At 40.9% G+C, this 17,978-nt stretch overlaps 1 protein-coding gene across 4 annotated transcripts in view; it reads left to right on the top strand.

Annotated features, from left to right (window-relative positions):
- The window catches only part of MAN1B1 (mannosidase alpha class 1B member 1), a 1,711,419-nt gene that overhangs the window by 1,050,738 nt on the left and 642,703 nt on the right, over positions 1–17,978 (top strand). For all 4 annotated transcript variants that reach the window (XM_044058051.1, XM_044058053.1, XM_044058050.1 and 1 more), the window contains exon 10: positions 7,988–8,178. In XM_044058051.1, the coding sequence (XP_043913986.1) occupies positions 7,988–8,178 (191 nt within the window). The remainder of the gene's footprint in view (positions 1–7,987; positions 8,179–17,978) is intronic.

Raw genomic sequence — 17,978 nt, 5'->3', positions numbered from 1 at the left:
TGCTTCCAGAAGACATATTTGTATTAACTACACCCAATCCAAATATTACATGCATTCAGACAGTAACTCTGACTGCATCCCAGTTTACATTAAAATATCTCAGAATACTTGACTCCAGAATGTAGAAGTTTTGATAATGAGTATGATGTAGATAACTTGGGTTAGATTAGTGGTCTGAATGCTGGAGTGGGGGTTTGTGGACAACACCAGCCGCCTACCTGTATCAGGGGGAATATTGAGAGTGTGCTGCAAGAGCTACACATGGGGGAAGTTAGTAGTGTAGCTGTTGCAGTTGTGTTTTGGTATGGGGGGGTATAGTTGGTCTTGCTTGAAATTGCAGGTGTGCTGAAACATGTCCTCACACTAGGTCTAGTGACCAGCACAGTGGGGCTTTGCAGTATATGCGTTAGCTAAATAGACGTGATTTAAAAAAAAAAAATTCTAACCTTGATGGATTTTATCCTTGTTCCTTGGTTCTCACCCTTCTACTGTTGGTATTCTTGGGGATGTGCACAGAAAAAACATCTTCCAGTCTAATGCAGCCTGTTCTTAAAAATGTGTTAAATTCTACATTTCTTTGTATCCAAACCGTAATCTGTCAGACTTTGGGTAAGGTTAACTTCAGACACAACAAAAATAAGTCAGGGGAGGAAGTCTCTCAACATTAATAAATTAATGTTAACATCTATCAGGATCACATAAACTTTCTTCAACATCTAAACCCTCTCTATTCATATATGCCAGCTGCACCCAAACATTTCAAAATTACTGTAGAATGTAATAAATTGTAAAACATGTTAGAGATGTCATCTTGATTTATGGCTTAGAAAATGAATCCACTTCACTGTGATTCCAAATTAAAACCGGATTCTTTTTTGATGTAATCCCTGAATGTTCTGCATTGTCCTTTTCATCATATCATTATTTAGGTCTGGATGTGGATGAATATTACAGGAGGATTCAAAATAACTGGATATAAAATATCGTGCAGTTTGCCCCTTGAATAGCATAACTTACCACTCAGAGTAAAATGTTTCTGTATTTCATACATGGCCTTGGTTGCTTGTTTAAAGACAGGCCACCACTCAGCATTTGCTTATTTTAAAGACCATTTTCTGCTTATATACAGTTATTTTCAGGCATAGAATCCTGTACAGTATTACTACACACTTCCACCAAATTTGATAAGCAAATTACTGCAAATAACCCTTATTTAAGCACACACTGGTCATTAAAATTATCATTTTATTTTCCATTTAAAATGAACTAGTGCCTTAGCTAAATAAGGCTTTAAATATACAAAAGCTTTCATATCCACATAAATATTTTCAGAAGAAAGAAATTACCAATGAAAAATTCTTTCAAATATGCAATTAATTATTTCAACATTAATTCATTATTGCAAACCTTAGGAATTAGGGTCACCCACTTAAAAATATGCCAGTCTTCTTTTTTTTTTGTTTTTGCATATCTGACAAATTGTAATATAATTCTGAATTTTCAACTGCATGCATTATAAAACATGTTAAGAATTGAAAATTCAAAGCATGTCTTTGATTTAAAATGTATTGTTCTTAGACTATCATGAGAATGGTTCCTAATACCCTTTAAAATATGGACTCTTACAGTATGTTCTGTTTGCTCTATATAATATTTGTCACAAGGGCATTTAAGACTGTAAATTATTGCTTTTCAATAACAGTCCATATATTAAACAGGCTTAAAATTGTATGCATTTATAATATGGTAAGGACTGCGATCCACATATTCACAGATAATACATCTACCAACAACCTGCGCTCCCCCAAATGTCAAGCATCTGTCATAAGCTATGCTTGTGATGCCACATTAATCTGTTCTGCTAGTAATATAATTACTTTAAAACACCTCACCCAAAAGTCATTTTTATCCGTTTAAACCTGGCTCAGTAACTCCAAGCTTCTACTCAATCAAAAAAAAAAAAAAAAAGCCGCTGCAATTCCTTCCAAAAGTCCTTACAAACGTCAACATTTTTTTTTTCAATAACATCCCCTATATAAGTTATCCCCATACTAAGCTACAATTGATGATGACCTGAAATTTGAGTTGTGTGCAACATGTTATGAAAATAAAAATCACCAAAATTAGGGACACTCTATAGAACAAAAAACTACTTGACTGATTCATCCAGGAAACTCCTGGCCTCTATACTCCTACTCCTCACTGTACTATTATGGATCTTGGGTAATGCTTAACCTTCAAGCTTGCATCCAAAATAAACTAAACCAGTGCTGTAAAATTTGACACTAACTCATCAAACATAACCCATCACTGCTTAGTCCTAAAACAGCTTCATTGGCCTGAATTACCAAGCAGCCGAATTACAGCCAACTACTTGTAGCCCATAAATTAGTATACAAACCAGAACAAAGCAAAAGTCCAGCTAGACTTTTTAGACGCGCGCACACACACACACCCCTCCCTACTAAGCCACTTTGATCTGGAAATGCAATCCTCTTCACTACCTGCAAATCACACCTGTCAGCATGAACTTCTCTCAATTCCAGCTATGTAGTACACCCCTGGAACTTTATCCCCTTATCCCTTAAACATAATAGCAATCTTTCCAATTTCAAGAAATATCTAAAAATAAATGTCTGTCCAACACCTGGAACTGTACATGCACATCATCATCTTCTTTCGGCTGTTCCCGTTGGGGGTCGCCACAGAGGCTCACCAGTTTCCATTTCTTCCTGTCCTCTGCATCTTGCTCTGTCACACCAACCACCTGCAAGTCCTCTCTTACCACATCCATAAACCTTATCTTAGGCCTTCCTCTTTTCCTGTTACCTGGTAGCTTCATCCTTAGCATCTTTTTCCCAATATACTCAACATCCCTCCTCAGCACATGTCCAAACCAACATAATCTTGCCCCTCTGGCTTTGTCTCCAAACCTTCCAACCTGGGCTGACCCTCTAATATACTTACTCCTAATCCTGTCCAACCTCGTCACACCCAGTGCAAATCTTAACATCTTTAACTGCCGCATCCAGCTCAATCTCCTGCCTTTTTGTCAATGCCACTGTCTCCAACCCATATAACATAGCTGGTCTCACTACCCTCTTGTAGACCTTCCCTTTCACTCTTACAGGTACTCGACTGTCACAAATCACTTCTGACACTCTTCTCCACCCACTCCATCCTGCCTGTACTCTCTTCTTCACCTCTCTTCCACAGTCACTATTACTCTGAACTATTGACCCCAAGTATTTAAACTCATCCACCTTTGCCACCTCTACTCCTTGCATCCTCACCATTCCTCTATCCTCACTGTCATTCACACACATGTATTCTGTCTTAGTCCTGCTGACCTTCATTCCTCTTCTCTCTAGAGCATATCTCCATCTCTCCAGGGTCTCCTCCACCTGTTCCCTACTCTCACTACAGATCACAATGTCATCTGCAAACATCATAGTCCACGGGGACTCTGTCTGATCTCGTCTGTCAACTGTCCATCACCATTGCAAATAAGAAAGGGCTCAGAGCTGATCCTTGATGTAACCCCACCTCCACCTTAAACTGCATCTGTCACTCCCACCGCAGACCTCACCACTGTCACACCACCCTTGTACATATCCTGTACCACTCTTGCATACTTCTCTGACACTCCTGACTTCCTCATACAATACCACAACTCCTCTCTAGGCACCCTGTCATATGCTTTCTCTAAGTCTTCAAAAACACAATGCAACTTCTTCTGATATTCTCTGTACCATCAACACACTCAGAGCAAACATTGCATCTGTAGTGCTCTTTCCCGGCATGAAACCATACTGCTTGATCACTAATCATCACGTCCCTTCTTAACCTAGCTTCCACTACTCTTTCCCATAACTTCATGCTGTGACTGATCAGTTTAATCCCTCTGTAGTTACTACAGCTCTGCACATCACCCTTATTTTTCAAAAATCGGTGCCAAAACACTTTCTCCATTCCTCAGGCATCCTCTCACTTTCTAAGATTTCATTAAACAATCTGGTTAAAAACTCCACTGCCATTTCACCTAAACACCTCCATGCTTCCACAGATATGTCATCTGGGCCAACAGACTTTCCATTCTTCATTGTCTTCATAGCTATCCTTACTTCCTCCTTGCTAATCCATTGTACTTCATGATTCACTATCCCTACATCATCCAACCTTCTCTCCCTCTCATTCTCTTCATTCATCAACCCCTCAAAGTACTCTTTCCATCTCCTCAACACACACTCCTCGCTTGTAAGTACATTTCCCTCATTATCCTTTATCACTTTTACCTGCAGCACATCTTTCCTAGCTCGGTCCCTCTGTCTAGCCAATCGGTACAGGTCCTTTTCTCCCACCTTAGTGTCCAACCTTTCATACAACTCTTCATATGTCTTATCCTTAGCCACCTCTCTCTTTGCCATGCACCTCCATCTCCTTATACTCCTGTCTACTTTCTTCATCTCTCTGACAATCCCACTTCTTTGCCTGTATGCTCTCCTGTACTTCCTCATTCCACCACCATGTCTCCTTGTCATCCTTCCTCTGTCCCGATGTGATACGAAGCACCTTTCTAGCCGTCTCCCTTACTAGCTCTGCTGTAGTTACCCAGCTGTTTGGTAACTCTTCACTGCCACCCAGTGCCTGTCTTAACTCATCCCTGAACTCCACCTCACAATTACCCTTTTTCAATTTCCACCATTTGATCCTCGGTGCTGCCCTCACACTCCTCCTCCTCTTCTTGATCACCAACGTCATCCTACAAACCACCATCCTGTGCTGCCTAACTACACTTTCTCCGGTCACCACTTTACAGTCTCCAATCTCCCTCAGACTGGCCCTCCTACATAAAATATAATCCACCTGTGTGCATCTTCCTCCACTCCTGTATGTCATCCTATGCAACTCCCTCTTGTTAAAATACGTATTCACCACAGCCATGTCCATTCTTTTCGCAAAATCCACTACTATCTGACCTTCTGCGTTCCTTTGTTTAACACCATACCTACCCATCACTTCCTCATCCCCTCTGTTCCCTTCACCAACATGCCCATTGAAATCCGCTCCAATCACCACACTCTCACCCTTGGGTACAGTCATCACCTATTCATCCAATTCACTCCAAACTTTTTCTTTTTCATCCATTGCACACCCAACTTGTGGAGCATATGCACTAACAACATTCAACATTACGTCATCAATTTCTAACTTCATAAACATCACTCTATCTGACACTCTTTTCACCTCCAAAACACTCTTAGCATACTGTTCCCTCAGAATAACTCCTACGCCATTTCTCCTTCCAATCACACCATGATAAAACAATTTGAACCCACCTCCGATGCACCTAGCCTTACTCCCCTTCCATCTGGTCTCTTGCACACGCAATATACCAACCTTCCTTCTGTCCATCATATCAGCTAGCTCTCTCTCTATACCAGTCATACTGCCAACATTCAAAGTTCCGACCCTCACTTACACAGTCCTAGCCTTTCTCCTCTCTTCCTGCCTTCGGCCATGCCTTCCGCCTCTTCTCCTCCTTCGGCCAACAGTAGCCCAATTTCCGCCAACACCCTGTTGGCTAATAGTACTGATGGCAGTCGTCGTTAACCCGGGCCTCGACTGATCCGGTATGGAAATATTTACTGGTGACTGCATGAAATGATTTGGCGAAGATTTACGCCGGATGCCCTTCCTGACGCAACCCTCCCCATTTATCCGGGCTTGGGAACGGCACAAAGAAATGCACTGGCTTGTGCATCCCCAGTGACTGGGTTTGGAACTGTACATGCACAATCCTCAAAAATAGATACACTACTCACTGTAACTGAGCCTTTCTCACTGTAAATTCACTAACCTCTCCATATCTTAACAAGTAGCAATGGTTTAACATCAAAAGAAGCTCTCACTTTAATGGTACAATACTACTAATGTATGTTCTTCTAGCTCTTCAACTGACTCTTAACTACTGTTGGTTTTCCTCTCGTGTCCTTCCATAACATTCTCATCTTTCTAATAATCATTTCTCTCTCTGTGTCCTTAAATTTCCTTCCTGCTCATTACTACTCATCTCATTCTGTTCCTCTTATACTGGCAGCAGGATACTCTATTATTTTTCACCTTTCTACATTATTAGAAATATAGTCAGTAATTTGAATAAATGTATTAGTTTACTTGACATAGTGTCCAATTCCGCAGTGTCTTGCTACTTGAAGTACATATTATATTCTTGATTACAATTTATCATAGTAATATTTCTGTAAATGTATTTCAATTTGTTTGTTTATTTGTTGTGAGTATTTTCTCCCCTTGTGCATAGTTACTTATCAGCTACTGGTAAAATGTGTGTTTTTTGTGAAAGCTTTCTCCTCAGCTCATTGTAAAATATTTAATATGTTGTGGGGCTTTTCTTCCCTTGTATGTAATTACTCATCAACTGTTTAAATATTTTTGAATCTTGTGGAATCCCCCCCACCCCCCCCCCAGCCTCTACTGAAAAATGATCCTTCAGCTAAGTCAGACTTAAATACTACAGTTCTTTCAGCAATCATAATTATTATGATTAACTTGTGTAGGTGTTTGTTCCATAAAACTAGGTGAATTTCTTTGTGACAAATTCAGTGTATTTATTTACATTTGTTTACCGGGAAATTCCAACTGGACGCAGGTCCTTTTTCAGTGGAGGCAGTTTAATTTCCTTCCCAGAATATTATCATTTTGTATAATGTACCAACTCTGTTCCCAAGGACACCATGAAGAATTTTCAAAGCTGCTAATATCGCTCCGTGTTTTACATCTTTTTACTGTGAAATCTTTTCCTCAAACTGCTGTAAAACTATCAAAGCTGTTTTGAATCTCCTGCTAACATAATGTCGCTTTATCGCCAACAATTGAAATATTCTGCATAGCCTGTAATACTGCTCATCTTGCCATTTAATAACTTGGTTTGCTGTTTGCCAAAATCTTTGAGGATTTTTATCATTTCTGTCATACTGTTCATTGAGACTCTCTCCCACATCTTCTTTAAGCCCTGATGCTCTGGACCAAATGAAAGAGGTTTTGATGGTAATTCTGAAACCCTGAGGAGGAATGCCATGTGCCAGGTACTGTTACAAAAGAATTGTTTTGGCTTAATATTTCACTTCCTTTCCTCCATTTCTGTTCAGATACAAAATATGATCTTCCATTGCTATTCTCAAAATATTACTCTCTATGCATCCAGAGTTTGTTGAGGCAGCCGCTGATGCTCCCATTCCAAAAATGTATTGTACCGTTGTTCTCTTTGTGTAGTATAGACCGCCTACATTGTAATTAAGTAGTGAGTACTACAGAGCTATTGGAAAACAGTGGAATTATCAGCTGACTAATCAAATTAGTGCACACTTCCAGTGAATTGGATTACCGGATTACTTTGTTTTATTAAGTACATACCGATCACTAAAATTTTAAAGTTATTTTATTCTCCATTTAAAACAAATTAGTGTCTCAGCATTGTGCACCTTGACAAGGTTCTAAGTATACAAAAGCCTTCACATCCACTTAAATATTTTCAGAAAAACAAAACAACCAATCAAAATTCAGTTATGCAGTGCAATGAAACGTTTCATCATTTAATTCAATATTCAGCCACTTAGAAAATAAGTGTCCAAATTAGAATTATGCCAAGTTTCCGTGTATAATAGATCTGGCATGTAGTAATATAATTCTGAATTTTCAATACATGCATTCTCACACTACCTCATAGTTTGAGGAAAAAAATAGGCCTTTGTCTCATTTGTTCTGTTTATTTTCTGAATTGTAGATTCATTCAAGTGTTGACAGAAATTTTTATTTGCATGGTAGAAATAATTTTAAAGATGCATTCAAGCTTTGTTTTTGTAATTGAGAGTACAAGGTTTAGTAGGTGGTGTATTTCACTGTTTATGTATTTCTGTATGGCATATAGTGTACCGTGTTTGCCTTATTTACTTATTTTGTTGCACAGAATGCAGTGGACAGTGTTATGAAACATGTACATGAACTTGGAGGGAAGCATGAAGGATTAGTTCCTATGTTCATCAATACTAACAGTGGACAGTTCAGTCACCTTGGGGTCTTCACACTTGGTGCAAGAGCTGACAGCTACTATGAATATCTTCTCAAACAGTGGATCCAAGGAGGCAAGAAAGAAACAAAGTAAGATGGAACGAGTGTGAATTTTATAAAGTGCACTATTTGATTGCTTATAGCTTAGACTATGCTTGTGAATGTGCATGTGCTTTATACCCAGCTGTGTTTAACAATAGCCTTGTGCCTGTGACTGCCTAGTGTTTGAAGACAAGCTTTTACCTATTGCTGTTGGAAAGTATTGCTGAGTTGAAGCAGAATTTACTGCTTACTGAAATGAAAAGGTGAAGGCAGTGGTGGGCAGTGGGCTGGGCTCCTGCATGAGTGTCCAGTAATTCATTGTATTCCTCCATAGTTCTTGAAAGGTGTTGTACACTTAATATATGGTTAAAGATGTACTTTGAGTTGAGCATCATAGAGACATCTGTTAGTGAATGTCAAGAAATGTAACTTGATAGAAATTAACTGCATTCAGCATTTGGGAAGGAAGGGAAACATCTGAGGAACAGAAAATATATATTTTAATTTGCTGAGCCTAAAACCCATATACCTGTGGTAGTTCCTCCAATTTTGTGAACAAGGCATCGTCTCAGGAAACAGATTAACTCTCTGCTCCAAAAAACTGACAGGTTCTGTAGTTTCCAAGAGTCCCACAGGTACCTCCCTAAGAATTCTTGCTGGATCCAGCTGTAGTTCCCATAGAGCAAAAAAAAAAAGTTCCATATTGGTTCCTGCTCTTAATACTTTCACAGATGATAGTGAAAGCAGAGTGCTTGATTGCTTTGGGAGGAAAGTCTATACAGCTGCCAGCCTGGCCTTCAGGGCAATCAGTCAGACTCTTCTGATCTAGTTCCAGATAGCTTTCCCAGACTGTGTAGTAGAGAAGATTGGGGGAGTGCTTGATGTTAACTGAGGGCAAAACTGTTAGAACTCACTCAAGAGAGATGGTCAGGTGGAGAAGCATTCTGTTAAATATAATTATGAGGCTGTGGATGCAGCATTCATGGCAGTAGCTAGAGATTCTGTGGTCAGTAGCCATACTTGGGTTGAAGTTACAACCCCCTTGCCAGACAATATCAAAGTGTGGACCCTAAATGTCCCCTTAGATAAGGCTTTCCTCTTTAGGAGCTTACCAGTGAAGTGTTTAAGAAATGGAGGAAAGAGAAGTCGAGCAGTGTGTTAAACCCCCCCCAATTGCCACAATATGACAGGAATAACTCCTCAGAATCAGTTGCATAATGTCAAGGCAAGGTAATGATAAGCCAGAGAGAAAGATGAAAAGGGCCATTTCTAGAATGAATTGCAGGGAGAGGGCGAAGGAAAGCCTAGAAGGCCTGTTGTGTCTTTTTCCCCACAGTGAGCAGCTGTGACTAAATGGATATCATCCCTTCCCCAGACATCTCTATAAACGCTTGCCCTCCCACCACAACCACCCCATACATGATTCCTCAAGAAATTAAAAAGTAAACCACCTTTATGGATTATGTAATGCCCTAAAGAAGCATATGAGGGAGAACTTGAAATGACAGCACTTTCATAATCGTATATAAACTAGACTGTTATGTTTCCATAGAGTTTGCCTTTACTAACTTTTCTTAATTTATTTGTTCTTAGTGTTGATGTTCCTGCTGTGCTTTATATCTCATTAACCTAGTTTATCCTATTGTGTACTTTCTCTTCTCTACCTGTCTACCCTTCTTCCTATTTGCCTATTATTTGATTAACTACTACATTGCTTAGCTTATTAAATTGCTTCCCTTTCCCTCTCCGCATCTTTCTTAACTGCTGTGCTTTATTTTGAATTAATTTCTCTTTATGATGTAGTCCATACAGTTTAGCACACACCCATACAGGTCAATGCACTAATTAGTCTTACTTTCACAAGTTTTTTTTCACTTGTATTTATAGCATGCTATTGCAGTTGTATCTGCATAATTGTCACATGCTATGTTTACTTTATATTGTATTGAATGCCCATTATTTACCTGTTTTATGTCTTCATGTCTTGAACTCTGCCTGAAAAGGGTCATAGACCAGTGTTCTTTAACTTGTTGCCAAGCATAAAAATAAAATTGCTGAAAGACTTGGAGTGTCTTCCAGTCTGCAGAAAAAACGGTGACAGACAAAATGGGTACTTCAAATAATTTCAGAAGTGTTACAGACTGTAGCAGACAGCCGAAAAGCACCAGCAGTTCTCCACTGCCAAGAGATCATATAAACCTAGTCTCTTGGCAGCAATTACTCCACTGCCAAGAAATCATATACACCTAATCCTTCCATTCTCTGTAGGCCTTGGGAGGTATAGAAACAGTACCCTAAATAACGTAACAAAGGGCTTTATTCAGGACTATACCTTTTCCACAAAAAAGGGAACTTGGAAACCTGTCCTACATCTAACAAAACTCAATCCATTTGTTGAAGTTCCAGAAGTTATATTCATAATATTAACATTGCATGTTTTGCCGTGTCACCCCTCCCAGCATTTTCGATGTCCTGGTGGTTGCAGGGCTATCTACCTACACATTTCAGTCCACAGGGGCAACAGCTGCTTCCTTAGCTTGAAAGCATAGGGCTCACACTAGCAAGTTAACTCATTGTCATTTGGCTTGTGTACTGTTCTCAAGGTGTGAAGTGCTTGGCTCTGGTGATTGCTATTTATAGAGCCAAGAACATTCACATATACCCATACCTGGTTGACCACCTCATTCAAGCAGTTTTTCTGGAGGAGGTCAGTGGGGTAATTTCTTTAATCATGAATGTTTTTCATGTGTCTTGAGGTTTTCCTTAAATATTCAGAAATTCAGTCTCATTCCAGCTCTGAGTAGTTTCCTAGTCTCCTTGCTAGATATAAACTTTCAGAAGGCCTCTCCCTACCACTAAAAAGTAGATAATTTACATAAGTGTTTTCGAAGTCTCGCCAAGGAGAGAGAGAGATGACTTAACAGTGCGTCAGAGCTGTATGATGTATGGCTTTGACCACCCTGATGATACCCCTGGCCAGATTTTACATATAAGGAGACGCACACACATTCCTTGAAAGAAATGAATCCAGTCTTATCCTGCATTTCCAAGGAGCTGGGTGGTGATGCATGTAAGTTAGCAAAAATGCTGTGGTCCCATTCAGTCAAGGACCACTCAGTCAGACCCTCCCAACAGATGCTTCAGAACTCGACTGGGAAGCACTGACAGACACTGAATGTACAAGGAATCATACAATCCAAAAAAAGAAGCATATACATGTCAAATAAATTGTGTCATTGATCTAGGCTCTCAGAAGTTTCAGACAAATCGGTGTGCCCTGCAGTTAGTGACGATCAGTACCACAGTTATATGCTGCATCAAAATAGGGAGGGACAGAATCCTTTACCCTCTCTGCATGTTATCAGTGATTGCTTGGAAACCAGCTTTGCAATACCAGATGACCATAACAGCAGTCTGCATACTCTCTCAAGGGAACACATTTGCAGACCAATGCTGCATTTTGAACGTAGACCTAGACAAATGCGTGTTAAACAAAGAATGGCTTTCTTCAGCTGTTGCACAATTGGAATGTTTCACAAATAGACCATTTTGCATCAGTAGACATAAAGCTGAAACTTTCTGCTCCACTACACCACACAAAGAAGCTTGAACAATGGACAACTTCTCCATAAGCTGGGTAGGTCTGCTTATATATGCCTTTCTTTTGATCCATTTGTTCCCCATGGAGATCTAGAAACTGAAAGATCCCTTTGGCCCAGGTGGCACTTTTTATTTGTGACCGCTACAAGCACAACAGTTTCCTATGTTCATAACTTTATTTGGGTTGTTGCTACAGGTTCTAAGAGAGGTTGGGTAAGTTACTTTAGTAGTCTCAAAAGTAATAATTAATAGCAGTTAGTAGTAACTAATTAGTAATTTCAAGGTCTTGTCTCTTCTCAGTATCGTACGGGCTACAGAGAGGTGACCTGTGCTTCGCATAGAGCTTCAACAGATTTTCTGTCAGACTTTGGTCACCTGGAATGTAGTCAGGGCTTTATTTCTTTGTTCCACTGGGTGGCTAACATGTTATTCTCCCTTTTGCGTGTTAGTAAAGCTTTTAAGGAATTATTATTAAATACTCTGATAAAATGCAGCCAGTACTGCCATTTTGCCTTGGGTATTTAAAAACAGCCTTTTGCTGAATTTGACCTCACTATCTGTAGTGCTGAATTTGATTCTACCACGTTATCCTCTTCAGTACAGGTGTTTGTTATGGTCTTGGCATGTTTACAGTGACAGAAATGTCCTTTCTGGAAAAATACATGCAGTTTTTCTTCTGGTGCAGTATCTTAATACAGATGTGTTTTAGACATGCTCTGTATTCTTCATAGGTTCGTACTAGGCTATCGGCCCTAGGGCTTATACAAGCCTAGCCATAACAATTTCTTGGCTATTTTTTCCCATACTGTTTACTTCCCTGGACCCCTGACGTGATTCCCGGTGTGAATTTCCTTTCGCCCATCCAATCGTCAAGGTTCCTTTTGAAGAGGACCAAAGAGGCGGTCTGCTTGACATGTATGGGTAGTCTATTCCTGAGTCTGGGGAGTCTCTGGGTCAGGAACCTATCCCTCCAACATGTTTTGTTTATTGTGATGACAAGGTTTAGATCCCTGGAGCATGTGGCTCTGAGGGATTGGGATTTCTTTAAGTGTAGCATGTCCAACAGCTCTGGGTTTGACATGGCCTTGTTTGTTAAGCAGAGATTGCCTCTGAGTAGATGCTATGCGACAGAGTATAGCTGGAGTTTTTTAAGGCGGTCAGCATAGGGCATCTGCTTTAAGCCTGTGATTATTTTAGTGAGGTATTTCTGCAGCCTTTCCAGTTGTTGCACATGTCTTGAGAGGTACATACCAAACGAGACGTTGTATTCTATAATGGGTCTAATGATGGATGAGTACAGTGGGACAATGACCTCCTTTTTTCTGGATGAAAAGCTCTTAGTGATGAGGTGTGTCACAGAGAAGGATTTCCTGACTGTTGTGGCGATGTGGTTATCGAAGGTGAGACCACAGTCCACCTGTGTCCCTAAGTCTCTTATCACACTTTTAGTGTTTAGTGTACTGCCACCTATGTGGTAATTCAAGGGTACATATTTTTCCCCAAAGGGGATAACTATACATTTCTTGGCATTGAGCTTGAGCCCATGGCTCTGGCACCAAGCATCTGTTTCTGTAAGGCGCTTTTGTAGAGTATCCACATCATTTGGGGATTCAGTAATGGCTCCCAGTTTGCAGTTATCTGCAAACTTTGTTAGCCAGAGTCCCTTAGTGTTGGCCTGTACTTCAGAGAAGTAGATGCCAAACAAGAGTGGTCCCAGGACTGAACCCTGAGGTACTCCACTTGTCACATGTCTGGAGCTGGATTTGGTGTCTGCTACTTTTACAGTGTGGGTTCTGTCAGTAAGCCAGTTGGCAACCCATAGAGTGACGTAGGGTTAATGTCCAGCTTAGTAAGTTTATCTATGATTCCAGCGTGGGGGATGGTGTCAAAGGCCTTGGTGAGGTCCAGATAGGCTGTGTGGACTGCCTTACCCTCGTCACGGCTCTGGAGACTGATTCGAAGAAGTCAGTCAGGTTCAGGAGACAAGATTGACCCTTCACGAACCCAAACTGGGTGGGGTTCAGTGTTTGAAGGTTGCCAATGTCTTTGTTTATAAGTTCCATGATAATATGTTCCGTAGCCTTGCAGATCAGGCTTGTCAGACTGATGGTGGGCGGTAGTTCCCGGGATCCAAGGTGGATCCCCCCTTGTGGAGTGGGATAACTGTAGCTGTGTGCCACTCAGTGGGCATGAAGCCTGAGGTGAGGCTATGATTAAACATGACACTTAGGTGAGGTGCCAGTTCATTTTGTAGTTCATGTAATACACAGTCTGGGATGTCATCTGTTCCCATGGATGCTGTATTCTTAGCTTTGGAGAGTACGTTTTTTTTTACTTGTGTGGCCATTATTACCCGAATCTGGCAATCTTCCAGTATTGAGATGGGCCGTTTAGGGGGTGAGAAGGGGGTGGTTGGCACTGAATTGATCTGCCAGGATATTGGCAATATCCTTGGGATCAATATATTTAATGCCATTCTGTTGCAGCTCAGAGCAGATCTGAGCATTGCCATTTAGATTCTTGACATAGTTATAGAATGCCTTGTGGTTGTCTTTGGAATCTTTGGCAATTTTACTTTCATAACTAGCTTTGGAGGATTTTATGAGGGATCTCAACTTCTTACTGAGGCTGGTAAGGGAGTTTTTTGCATCCTGGGATTTTCCTCTTTTCTGCAACAGTTTCTTCATTTTGTTGCAAAGTTTGTTTATTGCAGGGGGACCACCAGATTGGCTTCCTTTTTTTTGGAGGAGAGCATCTTGGTTCTATTTGGGATGGCACAATTCATGCATGAGTGGATGTGCTCGTACAGCGCCTTAGTGTAGGATTCAGCAGTCGAGCTTTAATTTCCCGTCTGCACATGTGTCATGAAGTTTGTCACTTGAGTAGCATGAAGTTGGCTTTGGAGAAGTTTTTTATGGAGGTTTCCTTACTGGGGGGGGGTTGGGATGTGGATGTTAAGGGTGATTAGCTTATGGTCAGACCTGACCAATGAGGGGGTGATCATAGGTGTGGAGCATCAATTTCCCATGTTGGTAATGACCAGGTCTAGTATATTGGAGCCCCTGGTGGGACTATGGATTAGTTGATCCAGGGCATTGGAATTTATGAATTCCAAGAACCGTTGGGCAAACGTGTTGGTACACGAGTAGTTTTCCCAGTTAATGTCAGGGTAGTTGAAATCACCCAGTATTAGGATGTTTGGTTGTATTTTAATATTTTCCAGTATGTTTAGAAAGGTGTAGTGAGAATCTTGGGGCATGGTGAGGGATCTGTAGCAAGCTACAGTTTGGATTGCAGTCTTACCTAGTGTTAGTTACACCTGGAGAATTTCAGACGTGTTGTGTTGGGCAACTAGCCTGGTGGTGTGAATATCCTTGGTGAATATGGACACTCCTCCACCTTTAGTGTTTTGGTCCTGGTTTGGTGACCGAAAAGTGTGGTAAGAGTTGTAGTCTGGTTTTGCAGGGGTGCTCTCTGGAGCCTTGAACCAGGTCTCAGTTACTGCACAGATATCGATATTCTCCATTTTTAGGAGTGCCTCGAGAGAGTGCATTTTCAGGTTTAGACTTTTAGCATTGAGTAGCATTACCTTCAGAATTTGCATGCTTGTACGTGTTACGGTGGTGGTTTTGTCCTTTAAACTTTGCTTAAAAAAGGCACTATAGGGGGTGGCAAGAGCCTTAGCCAGTAACCTGAATTCCAGGGGCGACATGTGCAGACCATCTCTGGCAAAGCATCGTGGTCTGTCGATCATGTCGTCCCAGGCAAATACTGGATCCCCTTTGAATGACACCAGAAGCTTAGCCAATTGTTGAAGTCAATCATTTTGTCCTTGTATTGTGTTATCATTCTGGGCGAAGGCAGGATGCTACTCAGGACTAGGGTGATAACTGCCTGGTTTTGACCATGTAAGCCTATACAGAATATATATAGGTGATGTGTTTTTTGTTTGGGAAGGCAGTGAACAGCTCTTAAATATTTTCCTTGATTCCCTTTCTGACTCTATTCCCTTTTTGAAGTTTAATATTTCTTCCTGTGGCATTCATGCCACCTTTCTAGATGTTTGCATCTCCTTTGACCATGTAAACCTTTCTTGGTGGTCTTCCCTTCATAGGGAAATCCACTTTTAGGAATAATTACTTAGACTACACCAGCATGCATCCTAGCTTCATGAAGTGCAACATGACCAGGGGTCAGTTTATTCGCATTTCACGCTTGGTCAGCAATGATGACATTTTTAAGAAGGAATGTTTCTTACTCAAGAATCATCTTATTGACCGACATTATCCTGAAGGTCTTTTGGATTCCCTCATTACTGAAATCTCTGCAGCTAGATGTAATAAATTCCCTCCTATTATTTCTTCTGGGTTTCCATGTAAGCAGCCTGTTATTTCTGATCCTCTTCCATCCAACCTTTTGCCCCTCTCCCAGCAAGCTTCTGTGAACCCCTTCCCCTGTTCTTTCCCCTTCCTCCTTAGCCTTGGTGGAACCTCTTCTGGCTTCCTCTTCCGATCCACAGATCATAAGAAAGGATTGGACTGCCGCTTTTCCAGTCCCCTATCTGCAGGGATTCCTCTGATATAAGAAACATCATCCAATCGAACTGGGACACCCTCACTAACAGCCAAGAAGTTGCTAATAAACTTGGGTGATGCACCTACTATTCTTTACAAAAAAGCAAGATCCCTGAGGATTTTCTTTGAGAACAGAGACTCTGTTTCATTTGGACCAATCACCTTCTGATGTCCGTACTCAGTGGATGTTTCCTTGTGGCATTTGTGTTACTTGTCCACACATTATTCAAGGAGACAATTTTATGTTTAAGCACAATAATCACACAGTTGTATTTCAGGGTCATTTTGACTGTAAGACCAGCAATGTAATTTATGCAGCTGTATGTAATTCATGCCCAGCTTTTTATGTGGGTAAAACCACCAGGAAACTGTCTTAAAGGATAAAGGAACACTTGGCTGCGGTTAGAAATAATGACTCCAGGAATGCCTTGGCTAAACATAGTCTCACTTGTCATAATTTCAGTGGTTTTAAATTTTAAATTCTGCAAGTGTCTAATTTTATTGGTCGTGTCAACTCTCTTTTAGAATTTAAAGAATTACATTTGCAATTAAAACTCAATGCTGAAGCACCTCCGGGCGTTGATGAGAATTTGAATATCAAATGTGCCCTTAGATGGTTGCGTTAATTTTTTTGTCATACAACTGTATTGTAACATATGTAATATGAGTAGTATGCTTACTTTTAGACATGACAGTTTGTTTTAATCAATATCCTAATTCCTAGCTCTTAGACTCACTGCTTAATTTTTCATGTTATTGATGTTTTTAATGTCTACTGGTTACTGCACTTTTTTGAACACCCACTTAATGTCTTATGTAACCATAGGATGTTCATCGTGTTTCACTGTTGCAGTCATTACAATTGGGGTTATCTTGCTTGCAGGCTACCCGCAGTCGGCCTGAGTTCCAAAGTCTAGGTCCGGCGTCGGATGCTGTCGCCTCCTCCCTGACGTTAGTGTGCCAGCGGTATAAAAGATGCAGCCGACACCATTTTCATTCATTCTTTCTTGCCGCGCGGTCCCCGAAGCAAAAGCAGTTCGCAAGTGCCGGTCGGCTGACTCCTGAGATTTTCACATTCGAATTTCACATCCACAGTCTTCATTAAAGCTAAGTACCCTGTTGGGGAAGCTTTTTTCTTGCTCCAGACCGATGTCAGAAAAAGTTAATAATTTCTTGTGGAAAGCAAATACCTCATAAGGATTTTCATTCTTACTGTATTCCTTGCCTAGGCCCTGACTACGACGTTGCTAGTTGTCGGTTTTGTGCTAGATTTAATGAACGCACCATTAAGAGTCGGTACGATTTTGCATTTCATTATTTTGGCAGAAGATTTAACTATATAATGCCGTCTGAGCAACCAACTACCGGAGTTTATAAAAAGCGCAAAGAAAAGGACAGGCACCGGAGGTCCAAAGCCAACGAGGCTTCTGCTAGGCCTGTCGCCGGTTCTCAGTGAGGTGCTTTCGCAGCCCCTGACGCCCGCTACCTCAAAGCCACAGGCTGCTTCCGACTCCCACGTGGAGCCGACTAGGCCGCTGGAAACTCATGTTATTGGACACTCTGATACTATTCCCTCAGATGGGTCCGGAGCCGCTGAGCAGGCATCGGCTTCTGAGGGAGGCTAACAAAGTTTCTAAAACTCTAAAAAACAAGAGCACTCTGAATAGCCCCATG

The sequence above is a fragment of the Protopterus annectens genome, chromosome 16.part0 (assembly GCF_019279795.1).
Source record: "Protopterus annectens isolate FY-2018-M chromosome 16.part0, PAN1.0, whole genome shotgun sequence".
Classification (NCBI taxonomy): domain Eukaryota; kingdom Metazoa; phylum Chordata; order Ceratodontiformes; family Protopteridae; genus Protopterus; species Protopterus annectens.
This window is presented reverse-complemented; position numbering and strand designations above follow the sequence as displayed.